This window comes from Cololabis saira, chromosome 14 (assembly GCF_033807715.1).
Source record: "Cololabis saira isolate AMF1-May2022 chromosome 14, fColSai1.1, whole genome shotgun sequence".
Lineage (NCBI taxonomy): Eukaryota > Metazoa > Chordata > Actinopteri > Beloniformes > Belonidae > Cololabis > Cololabis saira.
Genome location: NC_084600.1, coordinates 28,655,711 through 28,667,550, shown reverse-complemented (window position 1 = coordinate 28,667,550; position 11,840 = coordinate 28,655,711). Strand labels below are relative to the sequence as shown.

The following is an 11,840-nucleotide window of genomic DNA, read 5'->3' as shown; positions in this document are numbered from 1 at the left end:
TTGTTGGGGTTGTAATATCTTAAAGCGGATTTGAAACAGCCAAATACATCATCTCAAGAACAGAAAGTAACTATCTTTGTCCTGTTAACGATAGATGCCAGTCTGATTACCAGAATGTCACTTTAATAGGCTGCACTTTTGCTGATTTCTGCTTTTGGTTGGATTCATCCCTATCTTGACCAAAAAATGCCACTTCAGAGCTGGGCAAAGTTCATCCGATTCCCCCTCTCACTGCTACTGGGAAGCAAATTTCAATTCCCAAGTTAAACGGAACGAAACACAAAATTTCTCGCGTCTTATTTTGAAAATCACGCGGCAACTGGTCATTAAAAACTCTTTACTGCTTTACAGAGTTGCGTTGACGCTGCTCTTCTGCATCACCCACTGCCACCTGTTGCCACGGTGATGCAAACACACCAATGACCATTGTTAGTTTATTTCATGACAGAATATAAAAGGTGCTAAATAAAGAAAAATGATAGATAGATAGATAGATAGATAGATAGATAGATAGATAGATAGATAGATAGATAGATAGATAGATAGATAGATAGATAGATAGATAGATAGATAGATAGATAGATAGATAGATAGATAGATAGATAGATAGATAGATAGATAGATAGATAGATAGATAGATAGATAGATAGATAGATAGATAGATAGATAGATAGATAGATAGATAGATAGAATTTGCCATTTGTACATTTGTTAAAGTACATAGGAATTCTTGTGCAGAGGAAACTCGGAGTACGAACATAAGGAGTAAACATTTAAAAACTAAAACAGGAAATAAAAAGAATGAAATATCAATAAATATCAGACACTCTACACTTCACCTAATCATATTGCACATTTCCTGGTTGGTTGTCAATAAAAGAGGTAGGTTAGTCCAGAGGACTAATTCGTACTTTGCTTTTGCAATCAGTCTCACTGTAGCAGGGAAGAAACTGTTGTTAAAGCTTGTTTTCCGTGTGATGATACTGTCCGTTCTGCTCTGTCTAAGGCTGTATGTAGAGTGTTTATGTTTGAGGAGGTTGTGTGCTGGGTGATGTGTGTCTCTGATGTTGCAATGTGCCCTCTTTGTGCAGCGTTGTGTGTAAACGTTGTCCAAAGAGGGAAGTTTTGTCTTTATGATCCCCCTCTAAACAGCCCTCCTCTCTGCCTGGGTGCTTGTTCGTACCACACAGTGATATCCCGGTTGTGAGGATGCTCTCCACCAAACCTCCGTATGCTTGGGTGAGGGGGCGGAGGCTCAGGCCAGCCTTCCTCACCAGTCTGATGAAGTGCAGCCGCTGCTGGGCCTCTTTCACCGTGGCTGTACTGTTTGCAGAGAAGCTTAGATTCACCGCCAGGATCCTCCAGGATCTTTGCCTCGAACAGCCTTTCAAGGAACATCATTCATTTTTCCTTTATCTACAAGTCAGTGGTGGACAGTGAGCAAGTTTAAACAATGTAAACCAGGATCTATAAACATTTGTGTGCAACTAAAACTTTGAAACATTTGAAAGATTCCTACCCTCTTCAAGTTTACATGTGAATGTCTGTCAGAGGTGACGACACGAGGGTGGTTTGGTTTCCAGCATGTGCTACATTTTCCTGCAGAGCACACGCGCCTGGATAACCTCCCTCAAATGCCATTCCACCTGTGGGAGGGAAGGCGATATGGAGATTATAGATGAGATGTGGGTAAGTGTTTAGTGCACTTCCAAGGAGAAAAAAAACACACCTGTAACTAAACCGAGGCATTACGTTTAAGGTTATTACACAGGACTCCATAACATGTGTGGGTGCGGATAAAAGCTGAGGATGCCACTTGGATGGGTTTATTTATTTTATATTATCTGGTTAAAAAGAAAAGAAAAGAAAGAAATGACAGATATGAGAACATGTACAACACACTTAAAGAGAGAGTAAGATATAATGGGTATGGTTTTTGTATATTATCTATAACACATTTCTAGATCAAATGAAGATGACCTTTCTACGCAGGTCTATTTTGGTCCTGGCTCAGGAACCAGTGGATTACAAGAGCCTGGGGCTCAGTTTTGGTTTCAGACGGTCCTTCGAAAGTCACTGGAAATTAAACAGGTTTTCTGCTCCTTTTTCCTCTGGAAAAAACAAAATCAAAGATTTTAATGCAGATTTGTGGCATCTATCCAAGCCAGACCTAAAGACCCAACACTTCAGCCTCCCTGTGGGAGTAAGAAGCTGCGTTTCTCTCCTCCACATCAACATGCTGCCTGAGCAGGAATCTCCTCACCCCACTGGGCCCCTCAGGCTGGAACTCCTAGACTTTGTGTGCTGCTCAAAACAAGCTCAAGTAACTCAGAGATTACATAATTTACCTGCTTTTCCGGTTTCAGCCGCCAAAATAAAAGCTGCTTATGCACACCATTTAGGTTGTTTTCCTGCACCTAAAACCTAAAGTGAGAGGTAAACTAGACTCTTGACCCAAATATCACATATATTTACATACAGGACGTTACCTCAAATGATAAAACAGGTTACAAATGAGCACTACCAACCATGTTCAGGGACATGGGAAAATACATAGCAGCAAGCTTGTGAAAACATATTTACAAACAGTTTTTAAGGAGTTTGTGTGAATGTACATATGATGCTGTCATAAAAAATACTTAGGGAGGAACCAGCAAAAATTAGAAATAAATAAAATCGCATAATTTCCCCCTTATAAGGGCAAGGCAGGTTCATTTGTATAGCACAATTCAACACAAGGTAATTCAAAGGGCTTTACATCAACATTAAAAGCGCCAAGACACAAACAGTAAATAACAAATAAAATGAAATGATAAGAGGTAAAATAATAAAAAGCACAAGTTGTTAAAAAGTAAGGGCAGTAGAGTACAGCAGGTAAGTATTTAATTTAAGAGTACACTTCAGTAAACAGTGATGTTTTTAGGCCTGATTTAAAGGATCTACAGTTGGAGCAGACCTCAGGTCTACAGGAAGTTTGTTCCACCGGTGAGGAGCAGAATAACTGAACGCTGCCTCACCTTGCTTGGTTCTGGTTCTTGGGACACACAACAAACCAGATCCAGATGAACCTCAGGGGTCTGGGAGCTTCATAGGAACTAACAGATCAAGCATGTATTTTGGTCCAAGACCATTCAGTGCTTTGTAGACCAGCAGTAAGATTTTAAACTCTATCCTTTGACTCACTGGAAGCCGGTGTAGTGATTTCATGACCGGAGTAATGTGGTCCAGTTTCCTGGTGTTTTTTAAGGACTCTGGCGGCAGAGTTCTGGATCAGCTGCAGCTGCCTGATAGATTTCTTGTTCAGGCCTGTAAAAATGCCATTGCAATAATCCAACCTACTGAAAATGAATGCATGAATAAGTTTTTCCATGACTAGTTTAGACAGAAACCCCTTAATTCTAGCAATGTTTTTTTAGGTGGTAATAAGCAGATTTAGTGATAAACTTTAAATGGCTGTTGAAGTTCAGGTCTGAGTCAATAATTACACCAAGATTTATGGCTTGATTCGTAGCTGTCAATGACATGGAGCCAAGAATCAGGTATCAGATTTGCTATCGGCAAGTAAAAAAGCAATAACAAGGTTATGGTATAAAGCAGAACTACCGACCGTGGGGCAGTGGCTGAACACTGCGGAAGAAATATTGGTAATGGAAAAAATGACATAAACTACGATTACAAGAGACACAATTTCAGGAAAAATGGGAACAATGGACAGATTAGAGCACAGCAATAGGACACCACCATCACCACTGGACAATAAGGACATTGATATGAGAATAATTGCTTTGTGAAGTATGTAAAACCTGACACTGTAATTGTTGAATTTTCATTAAAAAAAAAGTTAAAAAAAAAAAAGAATCAGGTTTCAGAATCAGAAGAACCAGCAAAAACGAGAAATAAACAAAATTGCATAATTTCGCCCTTATGAACGCATATAAAAACACCCGTTAGTGACCATCTACAGACCACCCAAATATGATGCAAGGTTTTTTGATGAGTTTGCCAAACTACTGTCAATTATGTGCATGGATTTTGATTGTGTTGTTTTAGTGGGTGATTTTAACATTCTTGTTGATAATCCCAAAGATGGGTGTGCTAAGGAACTTTTAAATATTCTGGATAATTTTGGGCTTTCCCAGCATGTCAAAGATTCAATGCATAACCGAGGACATGTTTTAGATTTAATTATTTCCAAGGGTCTTAATATCTCAGAGGTTGTGGTGAATGATGTTGCTCTGTCTGATCACTACTGTGTTTTGTTTAAAATGACCGCTGTTGCCAATCCTATGAAAGGTGAAGCAGAGGTAATCAGAAAGCGTTATATAAATGATAACACCTGTGCATTATTCACCCAGGGTTTTACACCATCAACAACCCTGTCCTCAGTTCTAGTTGATGACCTTGTTAACAGTTTCAGTTCCAATGTTATGGCTGTTATTGATTCTATCGCCCCAATTAAGACCAAAGTTCTGTCCGGGAGGAAAAAGTCACCCTGGAGAAACGCCACACTAGTTAAAGAACAGAGAAGGAAATGTAGACAAGCAGAACGCAAGTGGCGCAAAAACAAACTTCAGGTATATTACAAGAGTTATAAAGAGTCTTCGCAACTATAACCAGAAACTGAAGAATGCAAGGCAATCGTACTTTTCAGAGATTATCAATAGAAACAGTAATAATACTCGTGCATTGTTTTCTGTGGTAGAAAGACTGACAAACCCTGCAGCCTCAATCCCACTTGAACTGATATCAAAAAAGACCTGTAACGACTTTGCTGACTTTTTCACAAACAAAATATTACAGATAAGACAATGTGCTCCACCTCAGGAATGATAACACTCTGGCCTTCCTATCTTGTAGTAAAGCTTGGACAGTTCAGCATATTAGATAATACAACCCTAACGGAAACAGTTTCAAAATTAAAGCCCACAACATGCAGTCTTGATATTCTGCCTTCAAACTTTTTTAAAACAGTTTTTAACTGCATAGCGCCGGATGTATTGCAGATAATAAATACTTCTCTTCAAACAGGCCAGTTTCCCCAGGCGTTGAAAACTGCAGTAATAAAACCTCTTCTAAAAAAATCAAACCTGGATGCTACAACACTTAGTAACTATAGGCCAATATCAAATCTGCCATTTTTGGGGAAAATCATTGAAAAGGTCGTTTTCCAGCAAATCCATGCTTTTATGATGCAAAACAACCTTTTTAACGCATTTCAGTCTGGATTTCGGCCACACCACAGCACTGAGACTGTACGCATCAAAGTCTTAAATGATATTCATCTGAATAATGATGCAGGCAAATCCTCTGTTCTGGTATTATTGGATCTGAGTGCTGCATTCGACACAGTTGATCATAATATTCTTCTCAGCAGATTGGAAAAGTGGGTGGGACTTACCGGCACTGTGCTTCAATGGTTCAAATCTTACTTGCAAGATAGGGCCTTTTTTGTGTCAATAGGAAACCATGAGTCTAGAGAACCAAGATCACATGTGGGGTTCCTCAAGGGTCCATTCTCGGACCGCTTCTATTCAACATCTATATGCCTATTACCACCTAAAAAACATTGCTAGAATTAAGGGGATTCTGTCTAAACAAGACATGGAAAAACATATTCATGCATTCATTTTCAGTAGGTTGGATTATTGCAATGGCATCTTTACAGGCCTTAACAAGAAATCAATCAGGCAGCTGCAGCTGATCTAGAACGCCGCCAGAGTCCTTACAAACACCAGGAAACTGGACCACATTACACCGGCCATGAAATCACTACACTTGCTTCCAGTGAGTCAAAGGATAGAGTTTAAAATCGTACTGCTGGTCTACTGAATGGTCTTGGACCAAAATACATGGTTGATCTGTTAGTTCCCTATGAAGCTCCCAGACCCCTTAGGTCTTCTGGATCTGGTTTGTTGTGTGTCCCAAGAACCAGAACCAAGCAAGGTGAGGCAGCGTTCAGTTATTCTGCTCCTCACCGGTGGAACAAACTTCCTGTATACCTGAGGTCTGCTCCAACTGTCAGCTCCTTTAAATCAGGGTTAAAAACATTATTGTTTACTCAAGCGTACTCTTAAATTAAGCTTACCTGCTGTATTCTACTGCCCTTATTTTTAACAGCTTGTGCTTTTTATTATTTTACTTCTTTTCTTATTCTTACCTATTTGTTATTATGTCCTGTCGCTTTTAATGTCAATGTAAAGCACTTTGAATTACCTTGTGTTGAATTGTGCTATATAAATACATTTGCCTTGCCTTGCCTTCATTTGGTTTTGGAGTGTTTCTAGCTGTTTGCGCTGTTTACGCATGAATTCCGCTTTTATTTTGAAAGGCCCGTGGCGCCCGGCACGGATCAGCTGGACTTTGAGGCTGATCCTGATCCTGTTCCGACAGAACAACTCGGATCCCCTGGATCAGCTGGACCAGCTGGTTCCGAGCGGGGGCCATGGTGGACTTGGGGGTCAGCTTGTTGGTGCTGGGGGCCGCGGTGCTGCTGTGCGAGGCGGCCCGCCGGGCGGCGGCGCGGCTGCTGCCCGGCCCCGCGGGTCTGTACCTGCAGGAGGCGGCCAGCACCTTCCAGCTGTGCTGCTGCACGCTGGAGCTGCAGCTGCTGGGGGTGGACCTGCCGGTGTCGCTGGCTCTCACCTACGGAACCACGCTGGTCCACCTGCTGACGTTCCGGGAGGCGACCTGCAACCCCGGCGCCGTGCTGGAGCGCGCCTGGCGCGGGGACGCGCCGCGCGGCGCCGCGGTGCCGCTGCTGCTGGCGGCGCAGTTCGGGGCCGCGGCGGCCGCGCGCTCCTGGGCGGCGTGCGTGTGGTCTCTGGGTCTGTCCGCCGCGCACCGCCGGCACCGCGGGGCCGGGTTCCTGTGCTCGGACCCGCTGGGCGGGACGGTGCCGCAGGCGGCCGCGGCGGAGCTGGCGTGCGCCTTCGCCGTCCAAGCTGCGGCCATGCATGCGCACAAACTGGACGAGAAGCTCCGCGCGCACTTCATGGCTGCCGTCATCACGGCGGTGGTGCACACAGGTGCGTTGATGAATGAATGAATGAAAAACCTTTATTGTCCCCGTAGGGAGATTCGGTTTGTCAGCCAGCAACAGAACAGTTTAAGAAGAGTTAAAATAAGTTAAAAAGAGTTAAGTTAAATCAGTTTTGTTTTTACGTTACTTTTTATGCACCAAAGTGATGAAAGATGTTCCTGTTGGAGGTTTCATTGGTAAAACTGAAAGAAATCAATTTTAAAATTAATATGTATGATGTAAATGACAACAATGTATAATATATGTTCATCAAATTAAACATTGAAATGTTTACCATTTTAACTCAGTTTATACCTTAATAGGGCAACGTATCTTGGGAGATACAACTCATAAAATCTCAAATATACAAAAAAAAATAATTTTTAATTGTGGACATGTTTTACTTAGGGGCAAATGAGATAAGTAGTGACATTAAATTATTTTTTACAACTCATTTTCCACCCCTGCCTGTTTAAGGGTTAAAAAGCAGAGTAGATTAGTTGTTAATAAAAAACAGTTAAAAAGAATAAAAGTCCAGTATGTGCAAGAGCAAGTAGTTTGCGAAAAGTGCAAGTGTGCAAAAACACAAGTCCTCAGACACACACCCCCCCAGGTTTTAGATGTTTCCCTGCTTCATTGCGCCATGATACAAGTGACTGTGTCATCAACAGAACTATCCAGACTTTGATGACAAGCTGGTGACGATGATTAATTAGAATCAGGTGTGTTAAAGCAGGGAAACATCTAAAACATGCAGGACACCGGCCCTTCTGGGATTCAGACACTTGTGATTTAGGGGGTGGATGGGATTGTCCATGATGGCATGCAGCTTCCTCCTGGTCCTTTTTTCTGCCACCACCTCCAGACTGTCCAAGCTGGCTCCCACTACCTTCTTCACCAGCTTGTTGACCTTGGCTGCCCCTGCCCCTGCCGACGGTCTGATAAAATAGCTGCAGCAGCCTTCTACAGACATTAAAAGACCGTAGCCTCCTTAAGAAGAATAGCCGGCTCTGCCCCTTCTTGTAGAGAGCCTCGGTGTTATCAGTCCAGTCCAGTTTGTTGTTCATTTGATTCTTCAATGCACCTGTGATGTTGATGAGGGGGGTCACCTGATCACACAGTATGTAATTCCTATAATAGAACCTAAATGAAAACACAAAAGTGAATTAAACCACGCCTATTTTTAAAAATATTTTCAGTTTATATACACATTGATTGTCTTCAAGTGAAACATTTACATTCAATTCAATTCAATTTTATTTATATAGCGTCTCTTACAACAGAACTTGTCTCTATGCACTTTCCAGAGACCCAGAGCAAGACCCCCGAGCAATTTTATTACATAAACATAACATAAACAATAGCAGGTAAAAACTCCCCTAGTGGGAGAAAAACCTTGTGATGAGGAAAAACTCCCCTTTAGGAGGGAAGAAACCTGGATCATAAGGGGGGAGCTTCCTGCCGGAGGCCAGCTGGGCAGAGCAGGAAAAGAGAGATAGGAATGAGAAAATGAAGAACAGAGAGAGGAGAGACATTTGACATTTAAAAAGGAAAACTTTAATCAGCAGATGTCCTGCATGTCATCTCTGGAAAACATTAAGTTTATAAAACAATCCACAGCAGCAATAAAACACCACCTTGTGGGGATCTCCGGGTCTAAACCTGATAAAACTACTCAGAATTGCTAACTTTTCTCAGATGACGACGCGTGTGGTAAGCGTGGATTAAGTTCTGTGTTTTTTCCGTCGTCTTGACCAGGTGGAGATATTTCAGGAGCTGTTTTTAACCCCGTCCTGGCCTTCTCCGTCACGTTCCCCTGCAGTGGCCACACTTACTTGGAGTACTGCTTCGTGTACTGGCTGGGGCCTATCTTAGGTAAGGAACCTCTTCAGATAAACATTAGCTGACACGTCAAGATGAACGTAAATAATTAATTAACTTAAGACTAAGTTAATTAATTACAGTTTCACAATTGTTTAAACACATTTCCTGATAGACTACCTCACTTTCTCAAAACTCTAAACATAAATTACAAAACTCACACACAAAATGCAAAATCCTACATTTCTCTTGCAAAAGCACACTCTACCCTCAAAACAGTGTTAACTCTTCACTAAATGGCATTTCCTTCTCAAATGCCAAACACATACATCATTTGAGTAGACATTTCTAAGCACCCACTGAACACTGGTGTGCAGAATGGAAGACACTATAGTATGAATGGAAAACACTATATGAATGCCTCAGTAGAATCATGCATTTGTATGTTCAGTGTTACACCTTCAGCTGTTGGATGTTATATATCACCATATAGTACAGGACTGTCTCAGAAAATTAGAATATTGTGATAAAGTTCTTTATTTTTTGTAATGCAATTAAAAAAACCTAAAATGTCATACATTCTGGATTCATTACAAATCAATTGAATTATTTCAAGCCTTTTATTATTTTAATATTGCTGATTATGGCTTACAGTTTAAGATTAAGATTCCCAGAATATTCTAATTTTTTTAGATAGGATATTTGAGTTTTCTTAAGCTGTAAGCCATGATCAGCAATATTAAAATAATAAAAGGCTTGCAATATTTCAGTTGATTTGTAATGAATCCAGAATGTATGACATTTTTGTTTTTGTAATTGCATTACAGAAAATCACAAAATTCTAATTTTCTGAGACAGTCCTGTATTCTTATGTATAGGAATAAACAGTCATATTTTACTGTATTTGGACTCAAAATGTGTAAGATCCCTCCTCCTCTTACTCCTCTGACTTGCTGCTCACCTCTCAATATTGCCACCATCCATTGTTCTCCAAACAAACCTGTGACCCTTTTATGGCAAATTGCTGGTTGCATGTTGCACAACAGCCTTTGGAGTTTAGAAATGTGATTGGCTGTGTGTTCTGTGTGAACAGCAAGAGAGGGAATTCAGAAAGAGTGTGCAGGATATTGGGAATTGTGTGTAGTGTTGTGAGAAATGTGTGGTATGGAATGGGAATTTGAGTCTAGAGCAGCAAATGTGCTTGGAGTTCAGCAGGATTGGTTCAGCCACCTGAAACATGAGTTTCAGGTTGTGCACATTGTGTCTGATGTTCCAATAAATGTGTTTAAACAATTGTGAAAAACTGTAATAAAACTGGTTTCCTGTGAATAAAAGCTCATTTTCCCAGCAACAGTCCTGAAGTGCACACACATCATTGATTCCTCACAATGACGTCCTCCTACATCGGAGTGAGGGGGGGGTCTGTTCTCTGTCACTGAGCTCACAGGGAGACTCTTTCTGAATCATACTTCCCGTATATCTGCGAGGGCATCCAAGTGTCGTCCCCGTGTGTTTGCAGGCATGGCGAGCTGCATCCTCCTGTTTGAGAAGATCCTCCCTCTCCTCTCCGGGATGGGCGCCGGAGCTGCTGCACAGAAACTGAAGACTCAGTGACACAGAGAGGGACGCATCCTCTTTTTTTTTTGCATAGATGGATTATTTTCATACAATCACCACTTATACTTCTGTCATTAATGTTAATGACGACAGAAGGTTCAATCAGGACTCTGTGAGTCAAGTACAAAATCACCGGTGTTTTAACCCTTTACAGTGACTGGATTTGGTAAATTCAGTAGAACTACAGACTAAGGTTTAAAAAACAAAACAAATTACAATGTTAATAGAGGGCTTTTAATATTCTCTAATAACTCTCTAGAGTTGAGATTTCATGTATTTTATTGACTTTTATTAACCCTAATAAAAGGGTTAAAGAGCTTTCTGTGATTGTACCGCTGAAGTGCTGCAGCACATGTCCAAAGGGCAATTGTTGGACTTGTGTGTAAACATGACACCGTATGAACTTATGCATACTACCGTAACATGTATGAATGTATCTGTACGTTTTATGTTTGTCTAATGTTTGTCCAGAAGAGTTTTCTCCCTCTTTTCTTTTTTCAAGGTTTCGGACCCTGAAGGTGACTGGATTTACTTTAAAAGACCAAAGTTGTGTTTGTTTGCTTATTTGTGTTTTTCTCCTCATATTTTTGTAATTCTTTTACGTTTTCTCGGTCTGGCTGTTCAGTCAGTATCTGCAGGTTGAAAGTAACCTGGTTTCAGGCTGTTGACGGGACTTTGGACATGAATGTGAATAATTTTTTAAACACAAAAGTGCAGTTGCTGCACATCTGTAACTAACTTGATGGTCTGAAAGATGATAGTGTTTGTGTTGTCTTAGTCTTAATTTAAATGCCATTTTAAATAATGTAACTAAATAAATGAATCCAAAAAGGAAAGAAGTCACATTAATGTTGTTATTGGAGCGTTTTAAACGGGTTCGTCTTGATGCGAGGTCCACATGAGCGTGAATAAGAGCTGAACTTTGTTACTCAAATGTCCAAAACTCTAACAGCAACAAAAGAAAAGTCTCATAAATATACAGATTTTTTTATTTTTGCCTGCATTCAGAAGATTAAGCAAGTTTTTCATTTTGCTTGGGGACTGCACGTTCTAGACGCGTCCCTGGCTGCGTTGCCAGCAGTCGTGCAGACCTTGATGACGTGCCGCCGCCGACCATCGATTAATCAGCTGTTCTGGACCAGACGTGCACCAGTCTGGCCCCCGAGGACCGGCTTGTGTGTGCCCCCCTCATATACATACACCCTGGTGCATTTGTGCGGAAGCCTGGATCTGGTCCCTTTGGGTCGCAGCAAAACGCAGTGAAATAGAATCTCGACAATTAATAATCCAGCAGTTAATCCTCTCACTCAGGTTCGGATTATCCCAAAGAGAAAAATCCCATTAAATCCGGTCGGCCTCCAAAGATGCGTGGCTCCCGTTACGT

At 41.3% G+C, this 11,840-nt stretch overlaps 1 protein-coding gene and 1 long non-coding RNA gene across 2 annotated transcripts; one reads left to right on the top strand and one right to left on the bottom strand.

Annotated features, from left to right (window-relative positions):
• Positions 1-1,345: 1,345 nt before the first annotated feature.
• On the bottom strand, positions 1,346-6,772 carry LOC133459923 (uncharacterized). The gene is made up of 3 exons (XR_009784079.1): positions 6,643-6,772; positions 1,520-1,646; positions 1,346-1,416 (listed from the first exon to the last, which is right to left on the bottom strand). It is a non-coding gene; the product is annotated as an uncharacterized LOC133459923 (long non-coding RNA).
• LOC133459922 (aquaporin-11-like) lies at positions 6,336-11,295 on the top strand. The gene is made up of 3 exons (XM_061740322.1): positions 6,336-7,025; positions 8,777-8,893; positions 10,359-11,295. The coding sequence occupies exons 1-3, from the start codon at positions 6,443-6,445 to the stop codon at positions 10,451-10,453; spliced, it is 795 nt and encodes a 264-aa protein (XP_061596306.1). The 5' UTR covers positions 6,336-6,442; the 3' UTR covers positions 10,454-11,295.
• The last annotated feature ends 545 nt before the right edge of the window (positions 11,296-11,840 follow it).